Genomic DNA, 12,729 nt, shown 5'->3' with positions numbered 1-12,729 from the left:
AGTCATTCAGATTAATAGTCTAAATAGGTGGCGAACACAAAAAACAATAAACAGATGATGTATTATCGAACTGTACACTTGAAGCCAATATAATTTCATTAACCAGTGTCACTGCAATAAACAATAAAAACTTTTAAAAGATTAATACTGTAAAAAGTAAAAAGGTTTGCCTTTTTCTTTTTTACTTTGCCAGCTGTTCTGAAAAACTGATAAGCCAGATGTTTTCCCTGCTTTTCAGTTGCTCACACTTAACAAACATGACGTGATAGTGAAGCAAAATGCCATTGTTCTAAGTATAATGAACCTCGGGTAGAGGCGCCTTTTTATCCTTCCCATGAGATTCAAACTGCTGTCAGGGAAGTTACGTACAGTTTAAAATGGAGGTTTAGCTTCAGAGGTGCTGAGAAAACTCGGGCAGGCGGGGTTAAAGAGCTGGCAGCTTAGCCAAGGGAAAAAGTGTAAGAAGAAAACGAAAAAAAAAAAGGGATTTGTTGTACTGTTCGGAAACCACCTTCGTTTCAAAGGTGAAAGTGTCATTTTACAGCCTCACAGCTATGCCTGGCAGGAAGTGTGTGTTTGCTCTAAATCCTAATTTGGGTGTGTTCCTGTAGAAATGTGGAAGCCTCTCTCCTAAGGGAAACAGAAACTCAATCATTCAGGAAACTAGATAGCACAGAAGCTGTTGTAGCTCAGCGTAGTTACAAGCCAGTGGCGTGGATGCAGATAGAGAGGAAGCCTGTTGCTCATTAGAAAGCAGGCAGGCACTTCTCACCGGGTTACCATGAGAGTCCGAAGATTGCCCTTGGACATTCAGATTTTCTATTGTGCCAGACCTAACCAAGAACCTTTTGTGAAGGTATGTTGGAGTCCCTCGCAGCTAATGAGGTGCCTGCAAATCCTCAGATATCTGCCATTTAATGAATTTTGAAATGGTTTTTTAATTAGAAAGGATTGTGCTGGCATTTCAACCTGAGCAGGAACTTGATTCATTTTGAAGATGAGTATGGTGTGCTTTGCCCCCTCTTTGAAGTCTAAAATCCATCTTTAATTTTTTTTTTCTTTCCACAGCCGTGTTTCAAACTTGTTTTAAATACAGGGTTCACAGAAAATGTGTGCTTTGCTCAATACATTGAAAATGCTGGATTTGTGATTCTTTGATAGTGTTTTCTTTAGGAATTTCCCCTAGAAGAGATGGTAAAATGAGTAAGCTAACTTCCTTACCTGTAAATCTGGCTCAGGCAACGGCAGGTATTTTATATCTACGGCCGTGCATTTTGAAAATTGAGTAGTGCATTATCTGACAAGTTTTACTAGATATAACTTAAATGTTCTCTATGATGCAAAAGTCATTAATACAGGCACCCAGGAATTTTAGTGAATTAGTCACTTTATATATATCTTCAAATTCAGTGATTTGTCCAGACTTCAGGAGGGACAAAAAAAAAGTTTTAAGGGAAAATTGACGGTAATTCATAAGCATAGTTACAATGAAAGAATTCATGTTGTATACAACATCATGTTTATCATTTTTGAAGGAAAGACTACTTGGATAGTTTCTGAGCTGGACATAAAGGATCATAACCTGATTGTAATTTAGATTGAATGGGTGTTTCTTTGTGTTGTCGCTCTGGTCGCTACTGCCATTCATCATTTCTATTGGATTAGTTGATATATGCACAATCTTATGAGAAAACATTAGGAGTCTTCGTTTTAAAAGAACTATCTTATTTTCCAAATATCCATATTTGTAGAATACTTACTCATAGAATGATCTCTGATCAGTCCCTTAAGAAATCAAATTTAGATGCAAGCTAAGGAAATTAATTGAGGGTGTTTCAGGGGTATAAGTTGGTTTGGAGTTACACATAATTCTTGCTCACAGACTGAGCAGTCGATGGCAGTAGTAAGGGGAAAACCTGCAACTTTAATTCGCCCATGTCAAGTGCCTCAGCAGTACTGTGTTAAATTCTGCATTTGTTCTGAAATTTAAAAATTAGCCATTTCCCGAAGTCCCAGTTTAAGGTATGTCCTGCTGCTACAATTCCACCTATTGCAGGGTATTATATACCTGAGGTTGGTGTTAGCAGGTGAAGGAGAAGCAAGTACATTGGGATTCTTTTCTTTTTTTTTTTTTTTGGCTTATTTGTCTTCCGCATTTTAGATCATCACTGTTGAGGAGGCCAAGCGCAGGAAGAGCACGTGCAGCTACTATGAAGATGATGATGAGACGGCCCTGCCGACTCTGCAGCCCCACAGCGCGCTCCTGGAGAACATGCACATTGAGCAGGTGGGCCTCCCGGGGCCTTAGGACGGGCTCTTCCAGCCTTAAAAAGCATTCCCGACCCTGACCACATCGGCTCATCTCATCCTGGGTGAAGGATGAGCCAGGTTTTAAAGGAAAACCGCCAGCCGCCTAACCGAGACCAGGATCTCTTTCCCGGCTTCCTAAAGGTTCCGCTCGGCAGGGCGAGGACTTGGCCAGACACTGCATCCCCTTCTCAAACCTGAATGGAGGGCCATTTCTTATTTCAAAACAATTTGTAAAGCATCCTATCATAGTCCTAACACACTTAGAAAGGATCCAAATTTATGCTAGTGATGACTACAGAGTTCCAATGGCCTTATTTTATCAAAATCATTTAGCAGCCTGACCGGGTGGTAGCGCAGTGGATAGAACGTCGGACTGGGATGCGGAAGACCCAGGTTCGAGACCCCGAGGTCGCCAGCTTGAGCACGGGCTCATCTGGTTTGAGCAAAAGCTCACCAGCTTGAACCCAAGGTCGCTGGCTCGAGCAAGGGGTTACTTGGTCTGCTGAAGGCCCGCGGTCAAGGCACATATGAGAAAGCAATCAATGAACAGCTAAGGTGTCGCACCGAAAAACTGAGGATTGGTGCTTCTCATCTCTCTGTTCCTGTCTGTCTGTCCCTGTCTATCCCTCTCTCTGACTCTCTCTCTCTGTCTCTGTAAAAAAAATAAAAATAAAAAATCATTTAGCAAATATACTTTATTTACTTTATGAAAACTACCTACCAGTAGGAAGAATTATTCTTTTTCTGTAGTTTATTATATTTTCTGAAAAATATGCTACTTCCATTTTATGAGATACTGTAATGTGCTTGAGTTTGACCCATCAGTCAGCGTAGACCTGAACTCCAGATCTAAATGAATCATCACATTCAGCTCCCTCAGTTTGCAAATGAGTCTCCAGGGCCCAGGAAAGCCAAGAGATGTGGCCACGCAGTTGCAGAAATGGGGTTTATTCCGACACCAGAACTGACGTTCAGCGTTCTGAAGCCTGCAGCGTTGCATCCCCTCCTTTGTTAGTGTTTTTGAAGAGATATGCATTATTGGTACTGATGAGCAGCATCAGGTTTAAGCTAGACATGAATGCAGTGAAAGATTCAGGGGCACTGTGGGCAGACCACGTCCGACTGCCAGCCTAAAACACTGTTTCCTTGTCGTCACTTCTGGGGGAAGCTGCAGATGTCAGTAGCAGGTCCGAGCCTTTGAGGGTTTAGAAAGAACAACTGGCGAGACGGGAACTGTTTGGTGGAAGCCAGGTTGAAGTGGAAAGCAGAGAGCATTGTCTAATTCATACCTCTTTATCAGGCTAGGTGCTCTGTCTCCCGATGTATAACAGCATAGTGACCCCACAGTCAGGCCCCTGAGGGTAAAAACGTGTTTGGGGAGGCATCCTGCCAAGGTAAACACCACCAAGGACTGATTTTCCCTTTTCTTTCTTGGTTTATAGTGGCGAATATTTGCCAGAGCAAAGGGAAACAGTGTGTAAATCGTGTAATTTTAAGTATGATCCACAGGCACAAGTTCATGAGTGATTTGTGAGTGAACTGTATATTTACATGTCCATGTTTGGATTCGCAGCTGGCCCGACGCCTTCCAGCAAGGGTGCAGGGCTATCCATGGAGACTCGCATACAGCACTTTGGAGCACGGGACCAGCTTGAAAACGCTCTATCGCAAATCAGCATCGCTAGACAGTCCTGTCCTGCTGGTCATCAAAGATATGGATAATCAGGTGAGGCTTGCTCCTCTCTTAGAAAACCTTTCTTAATGAAGACTTTCAAACTTACACAACAGTAGAGAGATGAGGATAATGAACTCCCATCACCCACATTCCACGAGTTAGCAGGATTTGGCCACGGACGCTTCATCTGCCTTTTTCCATTGTTGTCTTTTCTTTGCTGAAGTGTTTTGAAGTAAATCCTAGTTACTATGTCATACTTCAGAATGCATCTCTAAAAGAGAACATGGAGCATATCTCCCAATATATTGACATTTTAAGAAGTTTTTCTTTGTATATACTCACCATATAGTAGAAAGCTAAAACGATATTCTACAACCTAGAGCTGGAGAAGCTGGAAGGCAGTCAAGCCTGGATTTGGAGGTAATTGCTGAATGACATTCCAGGGCCATGCCAGAACTCTTTCCAGGGAGCAGTAGTAGTGCCCACAAACTTTGCCTGCATGGTTTGCTGAGGTAGAGAGCCAGTCAGGACCATGGGGTATTGTACCAGAAGGGCCCAGTTGCTAAGAAACAGCAGAAAGAATGCGTTATACCATGGCTCATTGCACGTTTACCTCTGTTGCAGTTGGTCTTAGAGGAACTAGTGAAATCTAGATATTTCGCCCATCTCCCCAACACTAGTACTTCTCACCTCAGTCAGTGCGTCATGCAAGTAGAACCTTCCCCAGATCCTTTTATTAGCTACCCAGTCACAAAAGGGAGGCATCTTCCAAGTCTGTTCTTTCTTTATTTCTGTTTTGTCTGTGTTGAATCATGAAGAAATTCCTTTACATTTCTAAGCTGAAGATGCCATACTTTTCTCTTTTCAGTATTGAAGCAGGTTTTACTCAACAGCCATTCATTCATTCATTCATTCATTCATAAAATGTATGATAAGTGCCTATTCCATATGGGACACTATCAAGCATTGAGAAGCTTGCTGTGTGAAGCCATATAATCGGGATCATTTCAGAGGAAATAGATATTTGCTATCATAATTTGCCTTGGGAAAACTTACTAGGGAAATGGGGTACTGAGACACTCTTTTCTCAACCGTGCTCTTTCCTGTGACTTTATTGTAGCTTCAGAGTCCTAGGGAGTAGGTTAGCAGTTGTTATTGTTACTATTATTTCCTGATTGATAACATTTAATCACGATCCAAGCTGAACAGTGGGCAGAGCCAAGTTATAAATTAAATTAATAATAACAGAGGTTTAAAATAGAATTTCTTAGGGATTTGGTGGAATGTTGGAGAAGTTGAGTGCAGTGTTTTAGATGAGATATGGTTGGATGGTTTTAGACCACATACACAACTCCTCACAGACTCCTTGGGGACTGTTGGCCACACAGCGTAGCGCAGGTATTGATGAAGCACAGTCTCACCCACTTCCTGTTGGCAGACATATAAAGGAGGCCTAAATCTGAAGGTTACACTGTCATCGGTGGGTCTCACTGATCCTGGTACCCGTCAGTCACTGCATTGTTTGAAGACACCTAAAAAATAACTTTCTTACCTCACCCATCCCATCCACCCCAAGGCAAGAATGTGGTTTTGCTGTGTTTGAGAATGTGGTAGAACACTTAGACATTTATCTGGGAATGAATGATATATAATTTTAGTATGAAAATATTAGGTGTGCAGAATGACCGTGATAAGGAACTCTGAAGATTCAATTCCTGGTGAAACAACCTACAGGTGGAAATTATAAAAATAATAGTCATTTAAAGTCTCTGGAAATTGCCTAGGGACATACAAGTGGAGAAACTTTGATTGAAGGAAATATAATAAATCTTGGTACTAACAGTGAGATTCTGTGGTACAGCCCGCTCCCTCCACTGAACCCCCAGTTCAGACCAACAGAAGCTTCAGTGCGGGTGTGTGTGGACGAGACGGGGCTCCCTGGCCGCCAGCCCCCACCAGGGATTATGGTACACCCTCGCGAGGGACAGGTCTCCCCGCACTTCTCATGCCCTGTCCCATATCACTTTTCACAAGCGAAATTCCATGCATGTGTGGCCCGGAGGTAAAGGGCTCTCTTCCTCCCCCCACCTCTCCACATGGGGCAGATGCTCTGCCTTCGGCATGGCAGGCTGTAGGGCAGAGGTTCCCAGCTGGGGGAGGGGAGCCGAGACCAGCCTCGACCCTGCCCAGCAGCCTGCTCATAAAACAAGATGATTGGTCTTGAGAGAAGCAGGCCACTGTCCAGCCCCAGCTCCTGCTCCTGCTCCAGGGGGAGAGACAGCAGACAGTACAGAGCTCCGAAGCTGTCTGCAGAGGAGCTGACTTCCTGTAGAAGAGCGTGAGGAAGCTCGAGCCAAAGGGCACTCCAGATCAGTGCAGATTTTGGAGATGAACAATTATGAGGAGGCTGGTAGCTCCATAAAGGCCGCAAACTAAACTGTAGACCGAGAAGCAAGGCCGGAGACAGCGCAGGAGAGCCCTCCCGGAGTCGGGACACACTGGCCACGGAGCCACCCTGGCACAGGGGCCCAGATTTCATCCAGTCATACTGTGGAGTAATTCATACCACAGGGTGCTGTGGAAAATGACAGCACAATTATCATGTAATTAATAGCCCGATTTATACTAACGTAATTCCTCTGAGGTAGAGAAATGTTAATCCTATAGTGCTCTATTATATCATTCCACTTTTTGTAGTAATGTGTTATATATGTTACAAACCCAACAATAAATTGTTATGATTGCTACTTTATATCATTTTTTATCTACTAAAGAAGCTGAGGGAAAAAAGAAAAAACACATATTTCTAGATCTTGTTATATTAAATTTCCTTTGACTACTTCTGCTTGTCTTCATTTGTCTTCATGGAGACCTTTGTTCTGTCATTGTCAAATATATTAAATTTTTCTATGTTACAGACCCAGTAATACCATTATATGCATAGTATTTTACACAATTGTTTTTAAAAAGTAAATAGAAAAAAATAAAATGGACATTTTCCTACATAACCACAGTCCTATGTATATACTTAAAAAAAATTAACAGTAATTCCTTAGCACCATCCAATCCCCAGTCCTCAGCCAGATTTCCACGATTGCTAAGTAGATTTTAGCAAAGAAAGAATATAATTATCAGACCCTTGTGGAAGGTAAGAGCAAGGCGGGCTTTTCCTATTCACTGATCCGAAGGGGACCTACTTTCCTCCATGTATGGTCATTACCCTTCTTATATTTTAAGCACATGCTTTTAAAAATAGACGCCTATCTCCATTGTATTTTAGTTTTTTTACTAGAACTTCACCAGAAGAAGGGAAATGGATTTTTTTATGTTTTTGTCACTTTTGGGGTTTGTTTATCCTTAGCTCTATGGAAAGGTTTGATAGCAGGAAGTCTGAAGAACATTAGTTAGAAAGGGTGTCTAGACTTCTACTCTGCCTAATTTTTGAGTATTTCAAGGACCCAGGAACTAAGTCAGATTGGCAAAGAAGAGATTCCACAATGATTATAATTCAATTGAAAGAATTTTGAAAAATTACGTTTTTTCCGATAACCTCCATTTGAAGCAGTGTTTCCCAATAGGGCTTTGGAATGGAAGGTATATCAGAATTACCTAAGGATATTTTCAAAATGTATATGCTCATTCTTGCCAGCCCTCGCCCCCTCAAGGACTGATCAGGATCTGAGCAGAAGCAGAGGAAGCTGAGGCAGCGGACATGCGTATTCTGAAAATGCTGCTCCTTCTAACTCCCAATGAGAAACATAGAAGAATCATTGATTCCGGTGTATCTAAATCACCTTTAAAGTCCACAGTATATGAAATGACTAATTTTTTCCTTAAAAGCCAATTGAACTAAGATATATGGGATCAGTCACATTAAAGATACATTTTTAGTAAGCCTATTGAGAACTCATTTTTACAAATCAAAATAGAATAATTTATTTTCTCTAGGGAAATGTCTGGTTTACAATTCCACTTATAAAACATGTAAGAGACACGGCTTTGTTCTCAACCACTGACTTCCATGTTCAAGATGCTTCTTGGGTGATGTTCCCAATATGTGATCTGCAGCCACTAAAGGAAATTTGTTTCCATGGTGGACTTTGGAGGAAGTCTTTTAAATTGAAACAGTTGTTGGCCTTTGACAAATAAATTCTCTGAGCCACTTTGGATTCCAATCAGAGTTGTGGAACATTTGTTGTATCTCTTTGTTAGTGGTCTTTTTTTATTGGAGAGCTCCAATTTAGTAAGGTCTTTGTTGAAAGAGAGAGGTATAATGAGATCTCAGGATTGTGTTGAAATATTTCAGAAAGTCCTTCTTTGGGAGGCTTAGGTTTGAAAGTAGATAACATTTCCGTTTCCTTTTAACAGGTTTTTGGAGCTTACGCCACTCATCCTTTCAAGTTCAGCGATCATTACTATGGCACGGGCGAAACTTTTCTCTACACGTTTAGCCCCAATTTCAAGGTACCTGATGGGAGGAATATCTGATTTCTCAGTGTCACAGTGTCGGGCGTGGGTGGCGTTGGAGGTAGGCGGCTGTTGTTGGAGCAGCAGGTGTCCTGCAACCTCATCTGGACTCCCTCAGGTCTGAGTCAGCACTTGATGACTGTTGTACACAAATCGCTTAGGGTCCCTCAAGGGGTCTTGGGAACTGCTCTTCTGCGTGGTCTGGGATCCAGGGAGGGATTGCAAGTCAGAGTTAACCTGGTCCTAAGAGATCTTTCTGACCCCTTTGGAGAGCTCATGCTGGTGTGGGTCAGGCCTGGCAGCCACACGCTCCTCAGCTACGGGTAAAGGGGTACTAGTCTAATGTTCCCTTTTTGCTAATTCTCCAAATTAAAATGTCTGTTCTCTGTCTTGTGTTTCTTCTACCCTAAGGTCTTTAAGTGGAGTGGAGAAAACTCATACTTTATCAATGGAGACATAAGTTCTTTAGAACTTGGTGGTGGAGGGTAAGGTTTTTGTTGTTGCTGCTGTTAATTTACCATCTGACCCGAGTGGGTATGTTTTGACCTAGATAATCAAAACCGTGGTGTTAGGTGACTTTAGCTAGTCTTTGTACCTGTATTAATTAGGACAGTGGCCTAACGTATGACACTAAGAATCAGAGATGAAATTATTTATTTATGTGTCTAAATGAGGGATTACTACCACTTGTCTTTTAGGAAAGACAGGTCATTTAAATGAAATAAAGGAAATGTACCCTTTTTTTATCTGCAGTTTAGAGGGTTTTTTTTTCCTCTATATAGCATAAAGGAAAGAAGAATGGGGCAAGGGAGGACAGAAAGTGTGTCACAGAAGATTAAAATGTTTTTCAACGTTTTGTTTTTTAACTTTTTCAGGGGACGATTTGGTTTATGGCTAGATGCTGATTTATACCATGGACGAAGCAATTCCTGTAGCACTTTCAATAATGATATTCTTTCTAAAAAGGAAGACTTCATAGTTCAGGACCTCGAGGTGTGGACATTCGAGTGAAATTCGGACTGCCTTAAAATACAACATTAAAAAAACTGGGTTTGATCAGCCCTCCTAGCGCCGGCTGGGAGTTGGAGCGCCGGCCTCGACCTCCTCATCACACCATCCTGCTTCCTTCCTGCCGCCAGCTCAGAGCACGATCACACCGCACAGCCCCTGGATGGCTGACACCGGCGGAGGAGAGTCCACGTCCAGATTGTTGACTTTGTACTCCCACTTCCTTCCGGTCCACACAGTGAGGAATCAGAGTATTTATAGATGTATGAGTTGAATGCAATTTTTATTTTTGGTAACTGTGAAAAAAAGATACTGTGGAGATCTATACATGCCTTGTGTATTTATCGACATAATTTTCATTACCAAAATGTACAGCATACTGTTGTTTGCCATGGGAAAGTTTAGTCTCATTAGAAAAACAAAGTGCATAGCACTGAAAGGGAATGTGTATATGATTTCTTTTTTTAAAAAACCTTTTATTTATTATTTCTAGTATATTGTCTCAAATGTGTTGCCCTTTTTTTTGTTTGTTTGTTTTTTAATGTGTCAGATCTTGAAATAAAACAATGTGCTATGTTTTGGCAACAATTCTATTTGACTTATATAGTTTTATATTGAGCTTTTTTTGCCCTGATTATTTAGGGTGATAGATCTTAATTGTGAATTTTAAAAAACTCATCACCAATGTTCATTGATTTGACTATTACAGGCCAGCTTTCCATCTAGTCGTTAAGAAGGTTCCTTTTTAGTTACTACGTTGAACATAATTGTGCAAGAAGAATAATCCATTTCTCACATTCTAACTTGATATTACAGAAGTGGATACCTTTATGAACCTAGACTAGAACAAACCCTGCTTTTGAAAAGAAAATGTTTTACATATTATAAAATCATTTGTGTTAGTAACAAAAACTTTATTTTCGTAGTGTTTTTGCAATAATTTCCCTCAAGTTTTTACACTAACAAACAGACCTCTGTTTTTAAAGGGACTGTTTTAATTTTTGCATATTTTATACCAAATGAAAAATATCGAATTAGCCCAATTATCTTGGTTTCCAGACTCTCTTATTTGAGAACTAACAATGTGAAGAAATGCATTCATGCCAAAATTGGAATAAAAAGTAAAGCCTATTTCCTAACATCAACCCATTTTAACATCATAAAACACTATTTTATGAAATATAAAAATAAAACCTTGTTAAATTTTTAACAATATTTAAATTTAAAATATGATTGGTTGCCAGACATTTATGAAAGCCAAAGATTGCTAATGGAAAAAAATTTCAAATAATAGCCAAAGCTGAGAAGTGGTCTGTCATAAATTATATCCCCAGTCATCTCAGAAAGAAAAAAAATTAATAACAAAAGTAGTATTTATATAACTGCATTTAGAAAAATAAAAGTTCTTAGAATGTAAGCCTTAAGCTGGCAGCATATTTCCTGTAGATTTTTCTCTTATTTTAGACTATTTATAAAAGAACAAACAAATTGCCAAGTGGCCTTTTGTCAGATCAACAGTCTTTTAACTCCACTTACATTCCATGCAAGTGCAAATGAATGCTGTAAACTTTGAAGTCTGTAGCCTGGATGTGCTTTGTCTCCCCTGAGTTCTTATAGTGAGAATTCTGGATGAACAGCATACTGACAATTTAACCTTAATCTGCTCATTAAATAATGTGTTGGTGTGAGATATCAGGAATATCTCCTGATGATCACATTTACCATTTATGCCAATTGCAAACATATGCTATTAACAAACAAAATGGTCATTTTGCATATAGATCACACTTACCTAGTTTAGACCATGATGTTATACATACTTGTGAGAGCATATCCAGATGCTCTGTTCTCTATTTAAAACAGTATTGTCCAGTCAAAAATGTGTGGCCCTTCACTTATGGATATTGAATATATGTATTGCAGTGCTAGCCCAATATTTTCAATAAAGGAATTTATGCATTCGGTGTAATTTTCTCTCCTGAGAACTCATTCAACAGGTATTTATTGGATGCTAGAGTTTTTACTTGTGTGAGAGGATGATGAAATATCCAAGACTCAGTAAGTTCCAGTGCTCATGTTTTTACTTGTTTTATTATTTTTATTGCCACTCCGGAAATGCCTTCTTCATTCCCTGTAGCCTCCCTGCCCTTCTCTCACTAATTCATGAAAACTGCTTCTGTTATAGCTACTGGGGACAACTCTTGGCTCAAAATATACCAGTTCCCCTGTTCTCAGTCTTTCTAACCATTCTTTTAACATTTCCCTTTTGACCTGCTTTCTCAGTTCAGTGGACACTTTATCCTCTGGTCAGTTTTTCTTGGCACCCTGGCCCCTACCTCTAAAGATGAAGACCTTGAGCAGAAGGTGGATACCTTGAACTGTTTTCATTGCTTTCATTTCCTCCGTTCATGAGTCTGCATCAAAGCACTTGTCTGGGTGGGTGGGGAGTCAATCGAATGTCTCACCAGACTCCGTTGGAAATGATTTAGATACATTCCCATGCTACAAGCCACCAGGGACACTGAACTAATGTGAGAAGTATTATTGCTCTTCATCTGATTTCCCTTGACTTAATGTATTTTAAAGTTTCAGAGGCATGTGAAATGGGACTAATAAAACAACTACTTCCCTTTTGAGGAAGGCATTGAGAATCTCTTAAACCAGAAAGGGAAAGTAAGATCCATGTTCTTCTTAGGATGCCTAACCGTTTTTACCCATCCAATAAAGAAAGGTAAGGAGGTCAAAAGCCAAAGGAAGTTCCAGAAACACAAAGTCAGTCATACTTGCCCTTTATGCAAGTATGAGAAGTACCTTTAACCACTTCCTTCTGCCTAATCCGGCCACACACTCCTCATTCAGGGGAAGCCTTAACCTCAGAGCATTCATCCTCTGCTCCCACCTCCTTGCCTGTGACCATTATCCATAGTGATCCTCTGACAGCAGGTGTCTTCAATGAAAAAATTAGGCTTTATAATTTATACCAAAACCTAAGTTCTTCCTGTCTTCCTTTCTGTTTCAAATCTCTAGTGGTTGAAAATCAAAACTGGATGGGGCCTCTCAGGTGTAGTTAAACCATCAAAATGGTGTTTCTTGATAGAATATCTTTGGTTGACCTATTGTTTTCTAGATGGGTGCTGCTTAATAGAACATTCTACAATAATGGTAATGTTCCAGAATCTGCGCTGTCTCGATGGTAGCGACCAGTCAACATACTAGTCTTGAACACTTGAAATGGGACCTGGGTGATTTTGAAGCTGATTTTTTTTTTC

At 40.4% G+C, this 12,729-nt stretch overlaps 1 protein-coding gene across 3 annotated transcripts in view; it reads left to right on the top strand.

Annotated features, from left to right (window-relative positions):
* NCOA7 (nuclear receptor coactivator 7) overlaps positions 1 to 11,424 on the top strand; it is a 143,393-nt gene extending 131,969 nt beyond the window's left edge. For all 3 annotated transcript variants that reach the window (XM_066373303.1, XM_066373305.1, XM_066373304.1), the window contains 5 exons: positions 2,162 to 2,287; positions 3,884 to 4,036; positions 8,354 to 8,449; positions 8,864 to 8,937; positions 9,328 to 11,424. In XM_066373303.1, the coding sequence (XP_066229400.1) occupies positions 2,162 to 2,287; positions 3,884 to 4,036; positions 8,354 to 8,449; positions 8,864 to 8,937; positions 9,328 to 9,463 (585 nt within the window). In that variant the 3' untranslated portion in view covers positions 9,464 to 11,424. The remainder of the gene's footprint in view (positions 1 to 2,161; positions 2,288 to 3,883; positions 4,037 to 8,353; positions 8,450 to 8,863; positions 8,938 to 9,327) is intronic.
* Positions 11,425 to 12,729: the final 1,305 nt, after the last annotated feature.

The sequence above is a fragment of the Saccopteryx leptura genome, chromosome 3 (genome assembly GCF_036850995.1).
Source record: "Saccopteryx leptura isolate mSacLep1 chromosome 3, mSacLep1_pri_phased_curated, whole genome shotgun sequence".
Lineage (NCBI taxonomy): Eukaryota > Metazoa > Chordata > Mammalia > Chiroptera > Emballonuridae > Saccopteryx > Saccopteryx leptura.
The sequence above is the reverse complement of the archived record's forward strand: the minus strand, read 5'-3'. Positions and strand labels throughout refer to the sequence as shown.